Here is a 26,470-nt window from a genome sequence, read left to right as displayed (position 1 = left end):
ATGCCTGCAGTCAGGAAGACTGATTCAAGTCTGGCCTCTGGACTTACTAGCTTTTTGATCCTAGGCAAATCACATAACCCTATTTGCCTTACTTTTCTTATCTATAAAAATGAGCTTGAGAAGGAAATGACAAACTGCTTCAGTTATCTTTGGTCATGAAAGAGTTGGATGTCACTGAACAATAGGGTTTACAATAAATTTAATCATATTTTCCCTTTCTGTAAAGAGTGAGTTCTAATTCTTTAACTAAATTGATTTAGTAATGGAATAATCTGGTTAATTGGCTACCTTAACTGAGAGCATAACCATACATATCATTTATAAGTTACTAATTTTTTTTTATTACTGCAATTTATGAAAAGATTTTGTTCCCCAAATCATTTATAAGGCAGTTGTTTAGAATTTAATGTATTTTCCTATGGCAGTTGTAACGAATGACTTTTTGCCATAACTGCCAGTTTACTATGACTCTGGGACTCTCCCAGATTCTCAAGCCCATTGCTTAAGTTCTATGAATGGAGTGGAATTTAGGGTAGACCAGGAGAGTGAGGTTCTAGAGGGACAATTGAAAAAAATTGGGGGGTGTGCAAAGTATGGGTAAAAGGTAGTGTTGAGAAGATAACTAAATTTATTATTCCTTTATCCTCTTTTTTTCTCACTAGTTTTATTTAAGCAAATTTCTAGATTTTACATATTAATAAATAAATGCACACATACATATAAGTGGGGGGTGAGGGGAGAAATGTTGTGATAAAGAAGCCAACTACCAGTGGCTGCTGGAGGTCTAACTCAGATCTGTAGAATGGATCTCTTCGTGTGAGCAGATGATGATACAAGAAGACAGAGGCAGTTGCTGTTCACTGACCTTTCTCTTCTCCCCTCTGCCTCCAATTTATTTCATTCCCGATCCACAAGGAACATCTTCGAAGGCTGATTTGCAACTCCTTCAAGTTTATGATCCACAGCTGTGGAAGCTCTTGGAGAATTGACCTACCCCTTCACTTAGGCATGGTCCTTAACAGGGAAGTACATGAGTGAGTGAAAGCGAGGCAGTGGTGAGTGATAGAGATTAAATAAGATATACGATGCCTTCCTTCATGGAACTTAGAATATACAGTTATAGTACCAAAGATGTAGAACTTAATGTCATCAGGTCCAACCTCTCTTTCTGCATATAAGGAAAATGAGACCCAGGGAGCTTAAATTATTTGCTTAAAATCATACAGTTAGTTAAGTTTCTGAGGCAGCATTCAAACACCTTTAAATCCTATGCTTTGTCTACTCTGTTGTCTTTTGAGAAAAGCCAATTGGGTTAGGAGAACGTGATTTGAGTTGTTGAAATAATTCACATTTACTCAAACCTTTTTGAATTTCATTGCTTTATAAGTAGCTGAACCCTAGTTCTTCAGTTGAGCTCCTTATAATATCTCATTAAGGAAATAGTTATAAAATTAAACAAAGAGCTTGGAAGGGAATTAAGAAAAAAAGCTTTTAACTTTTAATGTAATTATGATAATGCTTATTGAAGTATAAGATAACAAAGGTGCTAGCCTTCATTTTTTAGCTATATTCAAAGGAGAAAATATATGTAGATATGTATCTATATGTGTAACTTGTTGAAGTATTATTTGAATTATGAAGAAACTTAATTTTTGTTGTGTGGAAAGGGTTCCACAAAACCTCACATGACCCTGAGTTTTATTATCATAAGACAAAAGGCACTATTATTGTTTGAGCTAATGACTCCATGTGAAACAATGAGCAGGGAACTGAACACATATATCTCCTAATTATGGGGGTAAGAAGGGAATTGTTTGGGTTCAATTGTCCTTAGAGCAACCTGCCCTCTCATTGTCATCCGAGAATCTGAAGAGGTTTGTTCTTTAACTTTCTTGGGAAAAAGGTGGGAATCATCTCCCATGACACTTAAAACAGTAATAAAGGAAAAGTTTTAGATTTCTTTGGGACCAAAGACTTGTGGTCTATATTGAGTTCTGGGCTACCTATGAGTGAAAGTGATTCCTTAGTCGTCCTTATTAGTATTAAAGTAATTGTGTCCATTTTAATGTAATTCCATGATATTTTGGCACAAAGCAGTCTTAATTTGGGGACTTGGGAACACATAAAAAATTTTCCCATTGACATTCATTGTATTTATATTTTCATTCTTCCAAGAATTGTGGCCAGAAGGATTTTTCAGGAATGAAGATTTCCTGATCACAGGATTCTAATCATAATCTAAAAGGGAAATTTACTTGAGTGATTGGTGCCTTAAGAGCAGGATCCTGATAAAGCCATTACAAAATATTTTGATGAGAAAGAAAAGGAGAAAAAGTCTTAAAGAGACTGATGTAGCTGCAGAAAAAGTTTATCACATAATCTCAGACCTAAAGGAACAAAATATACAAAAAGTAAAACCAACATGAATAAAACTGGTGGGGGTGGGGCAAAGGTATGTCAGGCTAAAGCTAAGTATCAATTGAATTTTATAATAAATGCAATTAGATTTTTTTTTCTTTTTAAAAAATTGTTGGAGTCAAGAGACATAGGGAGAAAGGTAGGGCTCTTGTTTTTAGACATGAAAAGAGATGAGATGTATATTGACAGATGATAGAGAGAAAGCAGAATTACTCAGCTTCTATTTTACTTCTGTTTTCTCTCCACACTGGAAAGTACAGCAAAATAGATAACAAAGAAATTAAACTTTAGATAAAGAAATGCTACAGAGAGCCATAATATGTAAGTAGTGAGAACCTATTCATATGGATGATTTTGGTTGGAATTTATTGATAGTGACCTCTGTGGAGACAGCCTTTGTATGGACCTAATGTTGCAAAAGGGGGGAATTGTTGCTCTGCATTACCACAGAATGCACCTCTCAAGTTTTGTTTGTTAAGATAACATGGTTGTAGTAGAAAAAAGACTGAGGTGGTTAAGTGAAAGATTGTGCAGGAAACTATCTTTCAACTTTTCTTTTTAATTTTTAATACATATTGCTTTATGAATCATATTGGGAGAGAAATCGGAACAAAAGGGAAAAATCATGGGAGAAAAAAAAACAGAAAAAAAAAGTGGACATAGCATAGATTATAGATTTACATTCAATCTCCATAGTTCTTTTTCTGTCCAAAGTCTATTGGAATTGCCTTGGACATTTTTTCTTTATATTATAAATCTTTAGTAGACAATTTTTTTTTTTTTTTTTATTACTAGAGTAATGCTAATACTCATAAGCATTTACACAGTGGATGATCGTTCCTTAAAGATTTACAAAATGCTTTCCTTAAAACAACCCTATTGTCGTCTCCCCATCTTCTTTTCTTTTCTTCTTCTCCAACAACTCTTTTCATTTCTGAAACAATAATTAAGTCAATACTGTCATTGTCTCTGGAAAAAATGTCCCAATCAATTGTCTTAAGACTTTTCACTGAATCTATAACTTTCCCAAACACAATGACTTCTTAATTGCCATCATTATCGATTTGAGTTCAATTATCCCTATGCAAATAACTCAAATCTACACATCCAGCTATATAGTCTCTCTAATATAGTTCCACTCCTCAATTATCTACTGTACATCTTCATGCAAATGTCCCTAAGGCACATTTAGGGATAAGATAACTTATATAGCACTTTAATTCTATAAAGCGCTTTACTTACATAATTATTATATTAAATGTAGCTTCTTTGTTGAAATCATTTTGGATTTGTCTTGTTTGGATCTGTGTGTTTGCTATCCTTTGGCTCTTTATCAACAATAGATTGGATAGGCCAACTGTCCAAGTCAGTGTATGAACAACACAGGACTAAAAACAGGGAACTTCATTTGGGACCTCTCTTCATACTGATATTAATTCATCACTTCTTTCCCTTTGTAGCAGTCATTCAAATCAGTTTAGTAAGCGTACTGTTAAATATCTTAGACTGTAGGGTGGGTGCTGGGGATACAAAGACAAAAATGAAGATCTTTATTGTCAGCAAACTTAATTATTGACTAGGGGTTTGAAAAAAAAATAGGTATATTCAGATAAATATGTGTAAAGTAAACATAATTTAATGGAGAGGAAAAGAGTACTCACAATTGAGTGAACCAGAAAGGGATCTGTATACCTAATAATAGCATTTATATATTTATATATTATATATTAAGGTTGGCCAAGCACTTTACAAATATTAGCTCATTATGTCCTCATCACAACCCTGGAGTGTCAGTGCATTTTATCCCCATTTTATAGATAACGAGCTGAAGCAAACAGATTAGGTGTCTTGCTCAGGATCACACAGTATCTGAGGTTAAATTTGAATGCAGGTCTTAAAGACTTTCAGGTTCTGGGTTGGAGCTGGTGTTAAAGATAATTCCAAGGATTTGAAATTGATTGCCTGTAAAGCTGGTAGGGTTTGGAAAAAGAACAATAGTTAATTCAGTTTTGAATTATGTTGAGTTTATAGTGTCTCAGGGACATCTGAGTAAAGAGGTATAGTGGGTAATTGTAGAGCAGAATGGAGCTCTAGAGAGACTTTTTAGCTGGATTTATAGATTTGATAGTTATTTGCATAGGGATAATTGAACTCAAGTTGATAATGCCATCAAAAGAGAATAGGGGTCAGGACATGGAGAATGATCCAACAAAGAAGATTGAGGATTGGTCAGACTGATGAGAGAAAATCCAAGGAAGAATCTCTACAAGAGAGGGGAATGTTCATTCAGCAACACCATACACTTAAAAAAGTCAAGAAGAATGAGAACTAAAAGCCATTGGATTTAGCCTATAAGAGATTGTTAGTAACCTTGGAAAGAGTAGTTTAAATTGAGTAATGAAATCACATTGTAAGTGATTAAGAAGTGAGTGGAAGTTGAGAAAATGGAAATGAGTGTAGAAATCTTTTTTCCAGGAGTTTGTGCAAGGGAGAAGAGATACAGAATTGTAATGTGAAGAGATTACAAGGATAAAATGAAAGATTCAAGGAAAGCTGGGCATATTTGCAGATGCTGAGAAAAGAGACAATGCAATAAGGAGACATTAAAGATAAAGAAATGGAACATTTGAGCTGATAAGAGACTGGAGGGAATGGTATTGGGAGTTGGAAGTGTGTGAAATTGAGAGATTAGCCTTGGGTAAAAGGCTCAGCTCTAGATAGGGAAAAGGGAGGTTGGGTACAGAGATTGAGAATGAACAATATATATTTAGGGGAAAATAGCTCATGATGGATGGTCTTAGTCTTCTCAGTAAAGTGAAGTGAGATTTTTTTCTGAAAGGGAAATAAGCTATTTTAGTGGTTTGAGGATAGAAGAGATTTGAAATAACTATCATAGGAATTGATACAATTATCTTAACAATGGAAAAGAATTGCCCACTTGAGATTAGATAAAGCGACCTAACAATATTATCAGTTTGTCAAATTCTTTTCATCTTGTTCATAAATATAGCATGAGATTTTGTCAAAAGCCTTTCAGAAATCCAGCTACACTATATTCTCACCTAGTGTGCTTTAGCAGCCTAGCAATTGTGTGTGTGTGTGTGTGTGTGTGTGTTTTTAAGGAAGAGTCTAGGAAGATTTGTTTTGTAAATGTTCTTTATTAAAATCTTGACAAACCATTTCTATATGCAAAAAACAGGGTTTATAAAAATGCAGATCAGTGATGAAATCGAAAACAATTTTAGTCATGTGAAAATGCTCTAAATCGTTATTGAATAGAAAAATATGGTTGAAAACAACCTTGATATGAATTTTACACTTATCAGAGAGAAACTAAAATAATAGAAGGGGGAAATTACAAATGTTTGAGGATTTGGAATAATTGGGACATTGACTCATTGTTGGTAGAATTGTAAAATGAGCCAAGCAATCTGGAATTGTGCCCAAAGAGTTATTTTAAAGTTATCTATATACCTTTGATGCAGTACAATACCCGAGTACTTGGTCTATTTCCAATGGTGATTGGGGAAAAGAAAAAGAATTATATATTCTAAAAATGTTTCTGGCAGATTTTTTTTGTGGAGGCAAAGAATTGGAAATTGCTGCGATGCCCATAAATGGGGAATGGCTGAACAAGTTGTGGTATGATTGATAGAATACCATACTGTTCTATAAGAAATCATGAGCTCAAACATGGGAAAACTTTCAGGAAATAATGAAGAGCAAAAAAAGCAGAACCAAGAGAACATTATATATAGTAAGAGTGATATTGTTTTAAGAATGACTTTGAGTGAATAAGTTATTTTATTATAAATACCTAAATTAACTCAAAAGGACATATGAGAAAAGATCTGCATCCAGAGAAAGAACTGATATGTATAAAATAATTTTACATACACACATGCATGCATTTGTCTATGTGGGATGGGGAAATTTTTTCCATAATAACTTTATTCTTTATTTAAAAGGAATAATGAGTTGTGCAAAGTACATTTGCAGTTTCATGTACAATCATCTTTTTCATGTCTGTTGTGGAAATGCTTGTTTTATGCCATAAATTAAAAATAAAAATTTAAAAATATCTAAGACATTCATCATGGTAGTTCTAAAACTGTCCTGTTTTCAATGAATTTTGTGGTCCATAATGTCTAAAAGAATAAGTAGTCTCTTGTTATGAGAGATAATTTTGAGAGATGTAATCAGGGCAAAATCATGAAAAAGATCAGTTTATTTTGGCACTACTCCATGTCCCCTTTCAGTGCTTTTTTTTTTTTTTTTCCCTTCCATTAAATTCTGTTTCCCAGAACTCTTTGTTTCCCATTCTTACTCTCAACTAGTCATAAGCCAATTCCTGTTGTGAGCTGATAATATCTAGGCATATTAATATTTTTGAAACATAACTTTTGAGGACCAGAATCTTATATTTCATAAGAAAGGTTCAGGGGAAAGGAAAGCAAACAAACATAGCCCTAGGTGCTAGACACCAGGGTAAATACTTCACAGATAGTCTCTCATTTGATCTCCTTAATAGCCCCGTAAGGTAGATGCTATTTGAAACCTATTTTTTATTTGGGGAAACTTTGGCAGATGAAGGTTAAGTGACTTGCCCAAGAACATACAGCTAGTGAATGTCTGAGATACTCGGATCTTAAATATAGGCGCACCTCTCTACTGTGCCCCCTTGTTCACTAACTAGATCAGCACTGTTTGACTCTTTGTGACCCTGTTACTGGGTTCTTAGCAAATTTGTTGGCGTGATCTGCTATTTCCTTCTCCAGAAGATTCAGTAGAGGTTAAATGACTTGCCCAGAGTCACAGAGCTAGTAAATGCCTGATGCTAATTTGAACTCAGGTCTTCCTGACTCCAGGCCCAGTGCTTTATCCACAGAACCACCTGCAACTTACTTGTCCATATAGAGAATGTCCTGTCAGAGGTGTTGCTTTCCCCTTATACCACTATGACTTTAGAGGGACCAGGAATAGTTGGCATAAATATCTTTCTCATTTGTCTTCCTAGCCTTTTTCAATCATGCCTATGGTGGTCAAAGTAAATCTATAAAGACTATGAGTAATAAATGCTTACTGATCCATAACCCCCTAGTGTGTGGAAAGTAGAAAAGAAAAGAGAAGGAGGGAAGGGAATAAGCATTTATATGGTGTCTACTGTGTGCTAGCACTGTGCATAGTAATTTAGAAATACTTATTTGAGCCTCATAACAATCCTGGAAATAGGTGCTGTTATTATTATCTTCATTTTACAGTTAAGGAAACTGTGGCAAACAAGTTAAATACTTTGTTCAGGATCACATACTTAGTGTTTGAGGTTACATTTGAACTCAGGTTTTCCAGACTCCAGGCTGAGTATTTGTCTACTTTGCCATCTCACTACCTGAAGCAGCTTACTTTTTTCCCACTTCTTTATTTGCAGACATGACCTTGAGTTTCTTGCTATCATTTCCTATAGTGAGTATGTTTATTAATCACTGAACAAGATGAGAAGTGGATCAGTACTTCTGAGTCTCGTTAGAAAGGTTTTGTTTTATTTTTATGGTTCTATGTCTTATGACATCTGTTTGTAAATCTCAAATCCATTTCTTAGTACAATTTGTATAGAAGTAACACTACATGTTGTTTTTCTTTAGGCAAAATGGTATAATCATGTCCAAAGAGCATAGTACCTATTCAAATAGGGGGACATCCTGCTTTGCTCTGGTATGCCTTGCTGGGGAGTTAGAGAAAAGACACTGCTGAGCTGGCAACAGAAGTCTAGTATTTGACCTCATTGCTTACCAGCCAAGTATTTCCTGAACAGGTTACTTAACCTAACTCAATCTGGTTCCCCACCTATAAAATTAGTATAATTCTTGCACTGCTTGCCTGAGAATTTTTATGAATACTTTGTAAATGTAGGATGTGCTTATTTTATTTTGTATGTATGTGTATGTTTTTTAATGACTTCTGTTTCCTAAACAGAGACTCTACAGGGGCGTGTAATTCATTGGTCCATAAGCGGTCTCCTTTACGTCGAAACCAAAAGACCCCGACATCCTTGACCAAACTGTCTTTACAGGATGGACAAAAAGCCAAAAAGCCAGCATGTAAATTTGAAGAAGGTCAGGATGTCCTAGCTAGATGGTCAGATGGCTTATTTTATCTTGGAACTATCAAAAAGGCAAGTTATTTTAAAAGTCTTTTATTATCACAACTTAAATTTTAACATAAAATCATATCCTAGTTTTGAGTTTATGGTTATTGGTAATTTTTGGAAAATTCATCTTAAATATTCTTCTGTGTTACAGATAAACATATTGAAACAGAGCTGTTTCATCATATTTGAAGATAGTTCTAAATCCTGGGTTCTCTGGAAGGACATACAAACAGGCAAGTGTTATTTTTCTTGAAAGTGATTTATGTTGACATTTTATTTATTTATTTATTTTCAAAATTTTCTGCCCCTTTACTGAGGGTATTAAAATAAACAAAAAGAAAATAAAAGAGGGAAAATCATCAATCTACTCCCCAGTCATTGGTCTTGAGAGATCATTTGTCATAAAAAGTTGGATCTTTGTCAGTAGAATCATCATGTGTTTGGAATCATCAGTTTGGAAACATTACTGATATACATGAGAAAAAAATGTTAGGTAAAAAGTGAACACTTGTGTGAACTCTCATAAAAATTTTTAGTAACTATTAAGGATTCATTGAAAAGTCATATTTTGGTCATATGATGAAAAGAGAACTCAAAGGAAAAGACCCTGCTATAGAGAAAGAGTGAAAGCACATGGAGTAGGAGTGAGATGGATAGCTAGTGTGAAGCTGTGAACATGAACTTGGACAGACTTGAGGATATAGTGAAGGAAAGAAGGGCCTGGAACCTTATGGTTTGTGGGGTCATAGAGTTGGACATGATTGACCAACAACAATTCTTTTGAGTCACATTTAGGACTAAATGAAATGCACAAATTATATGGATCTCTACTATTTCTATGTAATAATAGAAAACATGTATAAATAATTGTATGGTGGAAATTGCTGCTCCATTTATTTTTGTTACTTCTTGATGAGGTGTTAATAGTTAGATTTGGGTTGATATCAGAATAAATTGAAGTATCCCTTTTAAAATATAATAAAATTTTAAAAAATTCCCATTAACACACATTATAATTGCAGATACTTATGTCATGGAAGTTGTTGGGATCATTGTTTCAGCTGCCCTTTAAATCTGGTAAGTAAGGGCCCTTTACAAGGTGTATTCTCTCTGGAAAGTCCTTTAATTGAAAAAAGAATGTTGAAATCTCTATATCAAAATTCTAAGTATACTGATAGTTCAGTAAAGCTCCATTTATCTGCTTATCAGATAACTAATCAGGAAAGAATCTAAAATTTGTCCAAGCTAGAAAGGAAACATGTAGGAATATTAGCTATTAGTTTATTTAGAACTCTGATATAGAGCTTTCTTTTGTTAAAGTCCTTTCCAAAGAAGATACTCCCTGTAGAGAGTCTGAAGTTGATTGGTTTAAAGTATTGTTGCTGCTATCTCAGCTCCAGGACCTTTTCCACCAGCCCTTTTAAAAGTTTAGTTACCAGCATTAAAGGGAATAATTTCTCTACATAATGGTTGCTTTATTAGAAAAATAAATTTAGCTTTTGAGTTCTTTTTTGGGGGCACAAGTCATAATTATGTAGTAAATTACTAGAGCTTTCCATTTCCTGGTTTCTTGGAAGGAAGGTTTTCATGATCAAGCACAGTAAATATATATATATATATATACACATATATATGTATATAAGACATTTAACAAACGCATATTAAGTTATTGAAGAAAACTAGAAAATATAAAAGTCACATTCTGTATAAATGTATCACTTTGATCTCAGATACTCAAAAGCTTAAATAATTCTAAAGAAGTAACCATTCTGTAATTAATCTTTTCAGAGGGATGGTGGCATACTTTGAAGATGGAACTGAGGAGTCAGTGAGAACATACTAAGCCAAAGGATTTAAAGGGACAGCAGGGCTCCAACAGCAATGACCTTAGTAGGCTGAAACATCTCTCTAATCCCAAAAGAATAATTTTTAGACTTTGATTTGTAAATTTGGATTTTGAACTGTCTTTTCACAGTAGGGGTTCACTTATACTTTAGAACAGTGATTTTCAACCTTTTTGGTTTCAGAATCTTTATATCAGTAAAGTTTTCAGAAACTTAAAAATTGAGGACCTAGAAGAATTTGTCTTTATTTTGTAGGTTACATTAGTATTTACTGTTAGAAATTAAAACATTTAAAAAATTATTTCATTTAAAAATAATAAATCCATTAACATTTTAAATAAAAATTATATTTTCAAAAACAAAAATTGAGAAGAGTGGCATTGTGTTTTATATGCTTTTTGCCATTCTTTTTAATACCTGGTTTAATTTAAGACAGCTGTATTCTCATACCTGCTTTTGCATTCAGTCTATTGATGTGTGTTGTTTTGATTGAAGCATATGAAGAAAATCTGATATTGTATAAGTACATAATTAGAACAGGGAAAAACATTTTAATAAGCAAATAAAGTCTTAGTAATATTATGATAATAATTTTGATCTTTTGGATTCTCTGAAAGGATTTTGGGGAGCCCCAAGGAATCCTCAGAGAACGGTACCTCTTGGAACCTAATATCATATTACTTGCTATCAGATTGTACACTCTAATTTAGATCTTTCTTGGCTTCTTCCTATGATCCTGTGACGACTCCTTGCTGCTTCCCAGATAATTTAGACAAACGGTTTTTGGTTTTTGTTTAAATTCTTAGTCTTTCTGAAGTGGTATCAAGTGGCAGGAAAAGGGAACATCTGTGTGGGTCATAAAGCCCACATGACTAGAAGATCCTATTGAAATATCCCCTGACAGTCCAGTTCTGTGTTCTTCCCCTTGCCTAGCCTAGGCTACTGTTGCTGCCACTAAAATGACAAAAGGATGTGTGTGCAGTTGTGGTTTAATCTTTGGTGTCTATAAGTAGCTCTAGAAGGGGAAGAAATGAAGCTAGAGACCCACCACCAGGAGTGAGCCAGAGATAGATGATATTTTAATGGATAGAGAATGAATGTGTAAGTTTCTACAAATAATGGATTTATCTTCTCATATCAACATAAAAAAAGAATAATTAGATCACTTAAAAAGGTTGCTTTGAGTTGACTTATCCAATTACAAGCTCACGCCAGTCTAGTACCGTTATGATTACTCCTTTTCTATTTTGTTTGGTGATTAGTTTTGGAGTTTAGGTAGATCTCTGGAAGTGAGAACTGTCATGATTAAGGGGAACTAAAACACAGATTTGTAAAGTTCCTGCTATGAGCAGAGGACTTTGCTAGTTACTGGGTGGGGAGTTAAAAGAGTTAGGCAAGTCATCATTACTATTCTCATTGAGCTTACACAGCTAGAGTCTGTAGGGAGATAGGTAGATGAATGATAAATCATATTTCATAGTAAGTACATTAAAAAGTTGCAAATCAGAGTGCCATGTGAGGGCCATAGGAAGAAATATAGAATTAGAAAAGGTAGCTGTATTTGGAATAGACTTTAAAGAATGTGTAGGAATCCAGTGGGTGAAAAAGTATATTTTTGACATAAGAAATAATGTGAGCAAGAAAAGTTCTACTTCATAGCAGAATTGTTAGTTGCTCTGATTTGCATGGTGACATAATAAGATCCTTTTTTAAAAAATAGCAGCTTTCCTTAAGTTTTTGTTAAATGTTACTTAATGAGAATTTACCTGTAACAAAGCAATCTTCTATAAACATTCTGTGGTTCGTGGAAATGACTTGTATAAAGCCCTTTTTTAATTTTTCACTATTTTTTTTTCTTGATTAAAAATATTTTTAATTATCTTCAGGAGCCACTGGAAGTGGGGAAATGGTCTGTACAATATGTCAGGAAGAGTATTCAGAAGCTCCTAATGAAATGGTTATATGTGATAAGTGTGGACAGGGTAAGTAGGATAAAATTTCATTAAAATGTTAAAAAAAAATTTATCCTTAGTTTTAAGATAGATTTCTTTATATACAAGTATTAAATATTTTGATACATTGATAATTTGGGGCTTTATTTGTTAAATTACATGTAACTTCTATTATACATAATATTATGTAATGTTATGTAGTGTTATTTTGAATAAATTCAATGTACTAATTTAATTTATTGATGCCGAAATGTGAAATGTAGTTTGACAAGAAATTAAATTCTGTGTTCAACTTAAGAATGAAAATGAAATTTGACATACATTTTTTACATTAAAAAGAAAAATATTTTATATTAATAAAGAATATTAAGTGTTATAAGCCAGATAATTTTATTTTGAAATATATCCTTGAAATTTTGGTGAATCACTTGTCCCCCTTTGGGCATCTAAATTTATTTTTCAAAATTTAGGATATCATCAGTTGTGCCATACACCTAATATTGATTCCAGCGTGATTGATTCCGATGAAAAATGGCTCTGTAGACAGTGTGTTTTTGCAACAACAACAAAGGTATATATTTTTAAGATTTTTGTCTGTGGTCCTAAGTAAACTTAGTAAATTTTTCTCCTTTGATTTTTGTAAATATCTAACTTTTTTTGTGGAAAAATAAGAATAACTAAATCTATATAGAAACAAATACTCTTTACAATTTGTTTTATAAGAATTACTAGATTGTAGTTGCCCTGCCAATTTTGCTAGTAAATTTGAAATTGGGTTTATGATACAAAAGAAAATAATGAAAAAGAAGTGATTAATGAATGTAAAAGAAGTGATTAATGAATGTCTCAACTGATTTGTATTTTTTTTAGTGACAGAAGCAAAAAATAAATTTTTAATAATAGTTATAAAACAATATTTTGGAAACTTTTTAGACATATTGTAAGTCATTAATATTTAAATGGTGTTTATAATGTAGCCTTCATTGTTAGCTGATTGTCTTTGTAATTTTTTAAATTAATATAGAGGGGTGGTGCGCTTAAGAAAGGACCAAATGCCAAAGCATTGCAAGTCATGAAGCAGACTTTACCCTATAGTGTGGCAGACCTAGAATGGGATCCAGGCCATAAGACCAATGCTCAGCAGTGTTACTGCTACTGTGGAGGCCCTGGAGAGTAAGTAGATAATATTTTCTACTCAGTTATTTAATACAGTCCATAAATCCTTATTTATTGGGTATTTAAGAGGATTTGTAAATACTGGTAATGTTGGCTTAAGCTAACTTTAAAGGAAGAAGTTTATTGTTGCATTTTATTGTTATTGGTCCTTTAGAAACTGACAGTGGCATATGACAAAATAAAAAGTAAGTATTAGTATGAATTTGGGAACAAAGTGGATTTGTTATTAATTGACACCGATTTTACTATTCTTGTCTGGTGGTAATAGTGGTGATGATATATGATTGATTATGTTTTATAAGCAATTCAATTAAACATTTAAGTACTCAATAAGAATAAAAATATTCACAGAATTCTCAGCAATAGTGCAAGATTAAATAAAATCATATTCAGATACCATTAAGAAATTGTTCTTCTGTACTTTTAACAAAGAATTTTCTAGCCAGGTATTTTATAGTAGAAAAAGGAGTTAAAATTTAAAATTAGGTTAGTTAATAAATGATCACATGATGCTTAAATCTTAGTATTAAAATCAATACTCTCCTAGTTTTATTCTTAATTCACACGTAGTTGTGTATCATTTTCCTGAATTCCAATCCAGCCTTCTACACTTTCTAGCTATATGGCCTTGAGCAAGTCATGTAACACTGTTTGTACTTGAGTTTCTTCATTTGTAAAATGAGTGGGAGAAGAAAGTGGCAGAGTATTCCAACATCTTTGCCAATTCTCCAATATGGTGTCATGAAGTCTGGCACAGCTGAAAAATGATAGATACCTGTATAGTGGTAGTTTGTTTTTTTTTAACTCAAGATTCAGGAGTTATATTTATTTCTCATTTGATTTAGTTCACCATTCTCATTTTGTGTTAAATTTGTCCATCTATGGTTACCCATTTGCGTGGTCCTTATCTATTTTCTTCCATAAATTCCCAGTACATTGGATGATCTCACTTTCTTCCCGAATCACAAAGATAATAGTGGAATACTTGGGCTATTGACTTGTCATAACCTTGCCTTTCCATGTTACCAATTTATTTCCTTTTCTTATTGTACATTTCCCTGATGACAAATACTATACCTCCTCTTTGAAGTTACTTGTTTTGCTATGTTACAGTCATTCCTCCATCATCATGAACCTTCATTACTCTTCTGTGTGATACTCATTTGCGACTATTTTTTGACTAGTATTCTACATCTTGTAGTCATACAATAATACTGGTAGAATATTGCTCTTAAAAAGATGGATCTTAATGTATTGGAGAAGTTTAGGGTCATAAAACCGTAAATGTCCTAAAAGTAGACCAATCTCATTTTCACCTCAAGACCCAAGTGATTGTACATTTGTACCATCTGATGACTTAGTCCTATAGGTTATCTATCCAGCTGTATGTTGTAATGTGGACACTATACATTCTTTATCCATTTAGTATTTGTTTTGTTGAGTTGTACAATCTAGTATTCGGATGAGAATGGGAGGAAATTGTTTTTCAGAACCAGGGTGATAAGATTTAGCAGCTCTTATTTAAAAAATACAGTACAAGGTGATCAGACTTAAGTAACATCAACTAACCATACAATATTTCTGTAAAATGTCAAACAGAAAAGTCTTAAGATACCTATAACAAAAGCTGTATATATGTTTTACTCATAGGTATGTAGAATCATCTTGGGTCCAGAGAGGGTTAGTAGAATTGCAAATAAATTACTGATTTGATCATTTTAGTTTTTTCTTTTTGTCAGATTATGCTGAGCAAGAGGTTGAAGTAGACATCTCAAATAAAGCATTCTGGAATCACCTGATAATGTGGGTCTGAAGATAGATAGTTGTATGTTTCAAGAGCTACTAAGTACAGAGCCATATCTTAAGTTAGGAATTGGCCTTGTTCTCATGCTTTGGCGTGGTTAGTCAAAGAGGCATCTATTAAGAGAAGTGATTTTTACAGAGTTAAGAAAGACACAAAAGATCATATACCTATGTGAAGCACTCCATGTGAAATACCATATTCACCTGATTGTATGCATACAAAAACACAAAGCCACAAGCTCATCTCTGCCATTTTTCACTAAGGCAACGCAGTAGTATTGCTTCTGTCTCTTCCTTATCACTACCATTGGATCTTTTGATAAGATCTCCCCTTTTTCCTTTTAAGGCTTCCCTCTGTGATGATGGGATAATATATGGTTGTGGCGACATAGTGTGCTAAGATATTTTGATATTAATACTTGATGCTTCATTTTTAAAAGTGCTTTCCTTACAACAACCCTTTAAGATAGGTATAGTTAGAAACTGAACCTTAGCAAGGTTAAGGGAATTGCATAAGTTCAGTACTAGTAAATATTGGAACCAGATCTGATTCTGAGCAGTGTTCTTTTTGTTTTGCTATGCTGATTGAAAAAACTGATGTGATAAGTGAGTAGTCCTCATCTTACAAAATAGTGGTATTCTTAAAATATACTTGGAAGACTTGCTTAGAACTCTGAGAATATGTTCTGAGAGAAAGAAGGTTTTGTACAGCTAAGTCTTGATTAATGCAAGTATTCAAGTTTATGAATATTTTACAGTATAATATATAATAATTGGTTTTAGTCCAGTGGAATTATACAGTGTGAATTTGAGTGATGCAAACAATTCAGAGGATTCTTTAGTTGCTCTAATCAGGACCTAGATGTAAATGGTGATTTGGTTTCCAGACTAACTCATCCAAATGTTTTGAACTCTCTAAATCCACATTGTAGCATAGTAGAGTACTATTTTAAGCTCAGGTCAAATGATCTATAAACAAAAACAGTGCAGGAAGGAAAAGAAGGCATTACTTAGATACAAAATCAAATCTAGGCAATCTATTAAGCAAACATTTTTCTTTGGGACTCCATTTCCTTTTTTTGTGTTCTTTTCATATCTTCTAGTGTCCCACTCCCTCGGGAACCCAGTTCATTCATTTTGCCCTAACTCCTGAAGTGTTTTATGGTTCAAAACCGCATATTTCCTTTTTATTTAGATCTAAATTCTTAGTTCTATTAATATATAGCTTGATATTGGGAGGAGGGAAGTCAAACTAATTCATGCTAATTTGTAATTGACAAGACTCCCACACCCTTATCCAACATTCATGGGACACTTTCATTTTAAACAGAGTCTCTTTCTTCCAAGGTGTACTTTGAGAAGGTAGTAAAAAATACCCATTATATGTCAACTCTTTCTTGGAATCTATTTGAAAGATTACTAAACTTTATAAGATTGTCCCCTTTTTTTCCCCTTTAGCGTCTTTATTTTTTTTTTCTTTTGGGAGAAGGATCAAAGCAATTGGAGTAAAATGACTTGTCCCAAATTTACACAGGGAGTTTTAAGTATCCCAGTCTACATTTGAACTCAGATTCTCCTGACTCCAAGGCTAGTGCTTTATTCACTGAACCATCTAACTGACCCCTTGTTCCCTTGCTTTAGATCTAAAGGGATCTAATTACAATTCATCCATGACTGCTACGGGTTGTTTATTCAGCTTGGACCCTGTCAAAACCCTAGGGTTAGTGTTAGGGTCTCTATTTTGGAGAGCAATATGAATTATACCTAAAGAATTATAAAACTCTTTTTACTCTTTGAACCAGCAATACCACTATTAGGTCTATTTCCCAAAGTGATCAGAGAAAAAAAGAAAAGAACCATTATGCTCTAAAATATTTAGTTCTCTTTGTGGTAGTGAAGAACTAGAAATTGAGCTATTCATTAATTGAGGAATGGCTAAACAAATTGTAATTATATGATTGTGTTGCAATAATACTAGGGGAAGAAATTATGAACAGGTTGATTTTAGAAAATCATGTAAAGGCTTACATGAATAATGAACAGTTAAATGCACAGAACCAAGAAAATATCAGGTATAGTTAACAGCAACATTGTTCCAAGAATAAATTTACACACACACACACACACTAGGTATTTTGTAAGTTGGAGATTACTGATAGTTATTTCCTTAGGAGAACTCTGATGTCATAAGGAAAGGTAGGGAAAGCTCTTTTCTCAGTCTTTTGTATTACAAGAAATCCACTACATTCTTGACAGAACTGCAGATTTTTTTCAACAAAAGTTTATGAAGCATGATTTCACCCTTGAAATATCTCTCAAATATGTCCCCTTCTTTCCTGACAGTGACATCATTAGTGAAATCCCCCCAGCTTGGACAACTATAATAGTCTATTGGTGGGTCTGCTTGCCTCAAATCTCTCCTCACTTTAATCCATCCTCCACTCAGCTGCTAAAGTTATTTTCCTAAAGCAAAGGTCTGACTACAATATCTACCCATTTATCAATAAACTTCAGTGACTCCCTATCACCTCCAGGACCAAATGTATTTGGTGTTCAAAGACCTTCAGAACCCACTTCCTACCATCCCTATCTTCTTCTGTTTGATAAATGTTAAGTCACATAAAGAAATAAGTAAGAAATGCACTTTGTTTTCATTGATGAATCAAAAAAAATTTTAAAATCAACAAAATTTTTTCTAGTATGTGAAGAATGTTGCTTTTCCTAGAACATTCAGATAGAAAAGTAATAATTTTGACATCCCTTTTTTTCTTTTTTCTTTTTTTGAAGCTGGTATTTAAAAATGTTGCAGTGCTGCAAATGTAAGCAGTGGTTTCATGAGGCTTGTGTGCAATGCCTTCAAAAGCCAATGTTATTTGGTGACAGGTAAGCATTTAAGCTTTACTGCTTTTCCTTATTTTTAATATGCTTAATATTTGTGCTGTTTCAGATTCCTACAGTTAACTCAAAACATAGAATTTTAAGAGTTGGAATTGGACCACCTCAAAGCGGGAAAAAAACATGCTGTGCTTTAAAATTTCAAACAAATTTTGCATATATAAATAATGTGGGAAGTTTAAGAGTAGACTCGAATAAATTTGGTTTATTATACTTGGGGAATTTTATATATAATGTTTAATTAATATTCATACACATATAAAATACAAGATCTTAGACTCTAAGAACCAGAAGGAACATTACTGATCATCTCATTTCATATATAGTTGAGTGAGGCCTGTGGATGTCCAAGATCATAGTAGCAGATGTCCAATTGAATGAATATAAGGTCTCTTAATTCCAAGGTTTGGAGTTTAGTCCATCTCATTCTCTCCTCCTATCGCCTTCTCTTGGGGTGTGAACAGTTTAATCTTCCAGATCATTTATATGTATTCATTCAATCAGAAGCACTTTGTCACCTTCTGAGTCTTTTTGATTATGCTAAAGTTTAGCCTGGTGAACATTGTCTGGAATATTATGGGTGCCCTTGGTTATTTGGTATATTTTTTATTTTTTTTTCGTTCTTAGATTTTATACATTCATTTGCTCTGTCTGTAGTTCTGGACCAGAATACCTCAAACGTCTGCCCTTACAATGGTAAGTATGGGTATATTAAAAACAACAACTTTCCCCCCATGTACTTATACTTCCTATGATGAATTATTTAATGTATTTAAATAAAAATTATTCCCTCTGTAAACTTGTCTTTTTTAGTCCTTTTTTCCTTCTTTCCTTGAGCCTGTAGATAGCTTTCACCAGGTTAATTTTCTTTTGGCCAGAGAATTCACCATAATAATGTAGTCATTTTCTCTTATATGCTTTATTTTCCATAAGTTTTCATATTTGAATTATCTTTTTTTTTCTTTTTCTTTTTTCTTTTTTTGGGGGGAGGGGAAATGGGTCTTAGGGATAGGGATATCTTATAGACAATTCTTATATTTATAATGGACCCTTGTAACTTTTATGTAGCCTCCATTCTCTACTGCAATTCTTGGGGAGTAGAAAAGAAGAAAAATTTTGGAAACCCATCACTGTCTATAGATTACTATGCTAATTGTTTCAGTCAGCTAGCTTTTACTAAGTGCCTAGTGCCTACTGTGTACTAGACCCCACTAAGTTTTGGAGATACTGAAAAGTAGAAAACACTTCCTGTTCTTGAAGAGATTGCAGTGTAATAGGGAAGACAAAAAGCAAACAAATATGTATAGACAAGTTATATGACAAGTAGGAAATAATTTTTTTGTAAAGAAGTGTTAGGAAAAGCTTCCTGGGATTTTAATTGGAACTTGAAGAAAACCAGCAGGTAGAGATGGAAGAGAAAGAGCATTCTAAATATGGGAGACAGGAAGAAAAAATACTCTTCAATTGAAGATGGTGTATTCTTGTTCATGAAACAGTAAGAAGGTCCTTCTCAAAGAACATCTGGATAGATATAAGGTGTAAGAAGATAGGGAAGGTAAGAAGTGGGTTCTGAAGGTCTTTGAACACCAAATACATTTGGTGATAGGGAGTCACTGAAGTTTATCGATAAATGGGTGGATATTGTGGTCAGACCTTTGCTTTAGGAAAATAACTTTAGCAACTGAATGGAGGATGGATTAAAGTGAGGAAAGATTTGAGGCAAGCAGACCCACCAATAGACTATTATAGTTGTCCAAGCTGGGGGGATTTCACTAATGATGTCACTGTCAGGAAAAAAGGGGACATATTTGAGAGATATTTCAAGAGTGAAATCAACACGCCTTGGCATCCATTGGATATATAAGGTAAGAGATCATGAAGAATTGAGGATGACATTAAATTATGAGACTGGGAAAGTAGTGGTGTCTTTGACAGTAATGGGGAAATTTGGATGGGCAGAGGTGTGATTAAAGGAGAAAGATAATGAGCTTCAGTTTTAAACATGTTGAACTTAAAAAGTCTGTCTATTGGACATACAATTTGAGATGTCAGAAGGACAATTAGAGTGCAATTTTGAAGATCAGCAGAGAAGTTAGAGCTAGATAAATTGATATGAGAATCTTCAGCATGGAGAGATGAAATTTTTGGGAGCCAATGAGATCACCAAGTGAGAAGTGATATAGAGGCAAAAGAGAAGGACTGAGGACAGAGTCCTTTGGGATAATCAGTTAGTGTTATCTGGATGAAGAGTAAGGAAAGGAGACTGATGAGGAGAACTAGGAAAGAGTGGTGCCCTGAAGATCTAGAGGGAAGAAAGTATCAAAGAGGAAAGAGTGTTCAGCAGGGTCACAGACTACAGAAGTCGAGGAGGAAGATGGAGAAAAGGAGTTAGCAATTACATCATTGGTAACTTGGGAGACAGAAGTTTTGGTGAAATCAGATGTTGGATTGTAGGGGTTTGAGAAGAAAACGAGAGAAGGTATAGGCAGCTCTTTCTTTTTTTCTTTTTTTTGCTTAAAGCTTTTTATTTACAAAGCATTTGCATGGGTAATTTTTCCAACATTGACCCTTGCAAAACCCTTTGTTCCAAAATTTTCCCTTCTTCCCCCTTCCCCCTTCCCCTAGCTGGCAGGTAGTCCAATACATGTTAAATATGTTGAAATACATGTTATATCCAATATACATATACATATTTATATAGTTATCTTGTTGCACAAGAAAAATCAGATCAACAAGAAGAAAAAAACTGAGAAAGAAAACATAATGCAACAAATAAAAACAGAAAGAGTGAGAAGGCTAAGTTCAGTTCCCACAGTCCTCTCTTTGTGTGTAGGTGGTTCTCTTTGTCACTGAACAAGTGCAACTTGTTTGAATCATCTCATTGTTGAAAAGAGCCATGTACATCAGAATTGATCATAATTCTTGCTGTTGCTGTATACAATGATCTCCTGGTTCTGCTCATTTCACTTAGCAACAGTTCACATAGGTCTCTCCAAGCCTCTCTGAAATCATCCTGTTGGTCGTTTCTTACAGAACAATATTTCATAGCATTCATATACCACAATTTACCCATTCTCCATTGATGGGCATCCTCTCAGTTTCCAGCCCTACGAATAGGACTGCCACAACATTTTTGCATATGTGGGTCCCTTTCCCTACTTTAAAGGAGGGAATATCTTTAGGATATAAGCCCAGTAGTAACACTGCTGGATCAAAGGGTATATGCACAGTTTGATAACTTTTTGAGCATAATTCCAAATTGCTTTCCGAATGGTTGAATCCATTCACAGTTCCACCGACAATATATCAGTATCCCAGTTTTCCCACATTCCTTTCAACATTAATCATTATCTTTTCCTGTCATCATAGCTAATCTGGAAGGTGTGTAGTGGTACCTCAGAGTTGTCTTAATTTGAATTTCTCTGATCAGTAGTGATTTGGAGCACCTTTTCATGTGGCTACAAATAGTTTCAATTTCTTCATCTGAAAATTGTCCATTTCCTTTGACCATTTGTCAATTGGAGAATGGCTTTTGAACTATTATAAATTTGAGTCAATTCTCTATATATTTTAGAAATGAGGCCTTTATCAGATCCTTTGGATATAAAAAATGTTTTCCCAGTTTATTGCTTCCCTTCTAATCTTATCTGCATTAGTTTTGTTTGTATGAAACCTTTTTAACTTAATATAATCAAAATTATCTATTTTATGATCAATAATGATCTCTAGTTCTTCTTTGGTAATAAATTCCTTCCCCCCTTCTCCACAAATCTGAGAGGTAAACTATCCTATGTTCTAATTTGTTTATATTATTTATGTCTAGATCATGAACCCATTTCACTTTTATCTTGGTATATGGTATTAGTTGTGGGTCTATTTCTACTTTCTGTCATACTAATTTCCAATTTTCTCAGCAGTTTTTGTCAAATAGTGAATTCTTATCCCCAAAGCTGGTGCTATAGGCAGCTTTTTCAAGGAGAAATTTGGCAAATAGAATTGAAACCTGTGTATAGCAAACACAACATTTTGACCTATGTTTAGATTATTCTTTAGTGATATCATTGTTCTAAAATTAATCACTGATCCCCATGAATTAAGGAATTCTTTTTTCTTTAGCTGTTGGTACTTTTTATAGAGGGCAAATTATACAGTGAATTACTCCCAAACTTTTTATTGTATAAGAATTGTTTTTGTATCATAAATTGTTTGAAATAAGTTTTCAGCTAAGCTTCCCCATTATTTTTGTTCTGTACTAATTTTTGTATTACTGGACTTTGTTTTGGGGAATCACGGAATTTCAGCATTGAAAAGAATCTCAGAGCAAAGGCCATCTTCTCTAACTCATATCTGAAAAAGGATGTCCTGTGCAATATACTTGGCAAGTCATGACACTTGATCCATTTGTGTTATTTCATCTTGTGGTTTTTAATTTTTTGAGAAAGAAGATGCATATGATTTCTTGAGAATGTTCAAAAGTTTGTTTTCTTAAATTCTGACAATTTCTTAATTCCAGGGTAGATATAGCACACCTTTGCCTTTACAACCTAAGTGTTATTCACAAGAAGAAATACTTTGATTCTGAACTTGAACTTATGACGTACATTAATGAAAACTGGGATAGATTGCACCCTGGAGAGGTAGGTGGCATTAGCATTCATTAGTTGTCTTCTCTCTCTCTCTTTATTTATTTATTTTTTGTTAATGAAACCACAACATATTTGAAACCTCTGTGCCTTAATGATCTGCAGACCTAAAGTAAACCATATTTTTGATTGTGAGGAGAAATAACTAGTGAGAATATATGGGACCAGTGGTCCCATCTCTCTGATATTGCCTATTGACTATAAAAGATACAAATATTTTTCAGAGACTAGAACAGTTTAGAGGAGAGCCTCCCTAGTTCCATTTTATACAGCAAAATTATAAAGGATGGAATTGGGGAGGCTTCTAGTTTGGGATTTTATAATAAATTAAATGTATGTAGTAGTTTTAAACTTTACAAAATTCTTTTCCTTACAATAACCCTATGAGTTAGTTGGTACAGTTTTTACTATCTTCATATGATAGATGAGTAACCAGGATCTTGATAAAATGAAGTGGTTTGTCCATGCTCACATTGCTAGTGAATGTCTTGAGGCATGCTTCGAACCTCTAGACTTTGAATTCAGGAATTCTCTTTCCTCTATGCCAGGCTGTCCTCTATTATACTATATGCTTTTGGCTTTGCCTCTTTTTTCTTCCAAAATCATAATTTTTCAAATGAGCAGTAGAGTTGTGAATGATGTTTTTAATCTATCACCTTGATTTCTTTGTAGGTTTGTGTAACATGAAAAGAACATTATATGTATGTCAGAATGAGGCAAGTTAACTAGTGAAATTAGCTGAAGTGAAGATTGTCAGGAATTCCAACATGTATTTGTCTCTTTCATTTGCAGGGAGCATAATCTTTAAGGTCAACTTAATTTTAGCATCTTCCCTCCCTCTCCCTCCCCCCCAGGTCAAGGAATAAATTATTCTTCATTGCTAGGTGATTTTTTAAAACATATCTTCACATTTTTCTTAATTTACATTTTCATTGGCTAGTGAGATTGTACATTTTTGCATGAGATTGATACACTTTGCATTTTCTGAGGTATTATTATCTATTGAAAGCTTGCTAATCAATTACAGTAAGTAGCATTATTAATAGTAAAAATAAAAAAGTAGAATATGAATTGCCTTTGGTGTTGCTTTCTTCATTGAACAAAACTGAAAGAATAACTTTAAAGTATTTTATCCATCTCATTAAATAATCATTAAAGTGGAAAATAAGATTAAAATGATAATGACTATGATCTCCTTTTTCATTAGAAGTTTGTATATCTAGAAAACTGTAATATTTTCATTTAAAATACTTTGCTTCTTCTAGGGGCTGGTACTTTCAGCACTACTGCAGATACTTCTAGATTTGACTACATAAGATCTACCTGTTAGTACTTTTATTCTTTAAAGTGATGAAATTCTTCAGTAATTATTTGCTTTATACACTACAACCTCAGATTTGACTGAGTTTTAAACTTGATTTTAATTAAAATAATCTTGGTATATTGTTTTAAGTATTAAGGCTTAGATTTTATTTTTATGAGAAAAATATAAAATTAAAAATCAAATAATACCCTATAGAATAGAATTCTTTTTTCAAATTCTTCAAAGTTAATTTTGTACGATTAAGGACTATCAAACTGCTTTGTCTTCATTTCAACTCTGGAAAAAATTTTGTTTCACCACTGGGACGATATTTTCTATTTTTGTAGTTTGCAGATAATGTAAAAATACACAAGTTTCATCAGTTTCTCTTTGCTCCATAAAGCTGGGAAAATAATGTTTAAAAAAAAAAAAACTGTTAAAAATTAGTTTTAGAGCAATGATCTAAGCTCTATTAAGACAAAGGAAAGTTATGGCATCTTGAAGATATTTTGGGTACATAATGTTTCAGATCTTTAGCCTGATTAAGCAAAAAACACCCCTCTTTTTATTTTTCTTCTCGATATTAGATATCTTTCTAAAGTCTGTTAGTACATTATTTATGTTTTTACATTAGCCATTATGAAATATCTTTTAATGGAATCTTGTGTGGAATATTTTGTAATAATCAGATTACCAAGTAGACTGAAAACCTCCAATTTTTTCATCAGTAAGGTACACAAATATTTTAATCTGTGTTACAATGGTGAGTGGCCTGTTAACTATTAAAAAAAAAAATAGCCTTTTCTGTAATGATTACAAAATAATTACAATTCAATTGTAATTGAATACGGGTCACAATTCTGAACATTAATTCTTATTTTATTTAGAATTGTAGATGGCATAGAAAATAGAAGTGAATGCATACCAACCCCAAAATATATCAGAATTCCTTTTTTAAAAAATAGCTCCACTCCACACCCAACACTTGAATCTCTGTTGGGTTATTTTGTTATTGTTTTATTTAAAAAGTAAAATATATTTTCTTACCTTTCCCTCTCTCTTAAAAAACTTTCAGTAAACAGTCAGATAATTAGTTTAATATAGAATACTTTCCTCTTTTTGACTTTAGAATATAGTGAAGAGACATACAATTTGATCCTTACCCTTGGCTCAAATCCAGAAGCATAATGTTGAGGACATGGATTCAGATTCTGACTCTTCTACTCAAAGTCCTGACTTAATCTTTATGACTTTAGGCAAATCACTTTTACTTTACATCCCAATATCTAGAACCTATATACTTTACAAAATTTAATCACCAGGTACATAATTTCTCTCATTAAAAAAATTCCTAGTACTAACATTTATGGTGAGAAGAAATCTAGGATGTTCAGCTAGTTCGGATACCTCATTTTACTGATGAGGAAATATTATCAAAGAAATATGACTTAAAGGAGGCTCATTCAGGTAGTAAATAGTAGCAGAAGCAGATTTAATAAATTCAGATTCTCTTAACTTCTGATTTTGGAGTATTTTCCTACCACATACCATGCTGCCTCTCTTGATTGATTCTTTGTCAGTTACTTTTAGTTTTACCACTTAAGAAGCAAAATTAAAATGAATGCCTTGTTTGTATGGTTCTGTAGTCTCTTTAATAACTGAGAAAAATCTAAAAATTACTATAAAATAACCCTTTTTAGAAGCAGAATATATATTTTTCTGTTAAAGATTAGTTTCTATTTGTAAAGATAAATACATAGTTTTAAAAACAAATATCTATAAAATGTTTTGAGCTTCTAGACAGGTTTTAAAGTAAGGATAATTGCTACAACATCCTTTACCATCATGAATCTTTAATATTAAAAATTTATGTTAGAATAAGAAAACTTATAAATGACACCAAACTGGGAAGGGTTAAGTTGATTAGAGAGATGACCAGATCATGAATGTAAATGCTACCCATAAGCTGGAATGCTAAACTGAAAACAAAATGAAGACATTTAACTTTAATTTCAGTTCTGCAAGCATAAAGGGAAATATACCTTGGCAAATAAATTGATGTGTATTAAATATCTATTGGCTTTAGTTGATCACAAGTTGTAGCTGTTAATATCCCTGAGATAAGCTTAGACTTGGACATGTTAATTTTCAAATATCCAGATATTTGAAGGGCTATTATGTTGAAAAGGGAATAATAAGCTTAGTTTGCATTGCTTTAGAAGATAAAGAACCAGTGTATGTAAATTCCTAGAAAGCCGATTTTCATTCAATATAAGAAAAAGCCCGTA

The 26,470-nt window shown here is 33.1% G+C and overlaps 1 protein-coding gene across 2 annotated transcripts in view; it reads left to right on the top strand.

The window, feature by feature from the left end:
* Positions 1-26,470, top strand: part of MTF2 (metal response element binding transcription factor 2) — a 47,031-nt gene that overhangs the window by 10,844 nt on the left and 9,717 nt on the right. The window contains exons 2-9 of one of the 2 annotated variants that reach the window (XM_051993330.1): positions 8,392-8,590; positions 8,718-8,799; positions 12,297-12,392; positions 12,833-12,933; positions 13,387-13,535; positions 18,129-18,224; positions 18,864-18,932; positions 22,750-22,873. In XM_051993330.1, coding sequence (XP_051849290.1) covers positions 8,392-8,590; positions 8,718-8,799; positions 12,297-12,392; positions 12,833-12,933; positions 13,387-13,535; positions 18,129-18,224; positions 18,864-18,932; positions 22,750-22,873 — 916 coding nt within the window. Of the gene's footprint in view, positions 1-8,391; positions 8,591-8,717; positions 8,800-9,622; positions 9,644-12,296; positions 12,393-12,832; positions 12,934-13,386; positions 13,536-18,128; positions 18,225-18,863; positions 18,933-22,749; positions 22,874-26,470 lie in introns of those variants that run through there. The other variant, XM_051993331.1, reaches the window with a different exon arrangement.

This window comes from Antechinus flavipes, chromosome 4, assembly GCF_016432865.1.
Source record: "Antechinus flavipes isolate AdamAnt ecotype Samford, QLD, Australia chromosome 4, AdamAnt_v2, whole genome shotgun sequence".
Classification (NCBI taxonomy): Eukaryota; Metazoa; Chordata; class Mammalia; order Dasyuromorphia; family Dasyuridae; genus Antechinus; species Antechinus flavipes.
The sequence above is the reverse complement of the archived record's forward strand: the minus strand, read 5'-3'. Positions and strand labels throughout refer to the sequence as shown.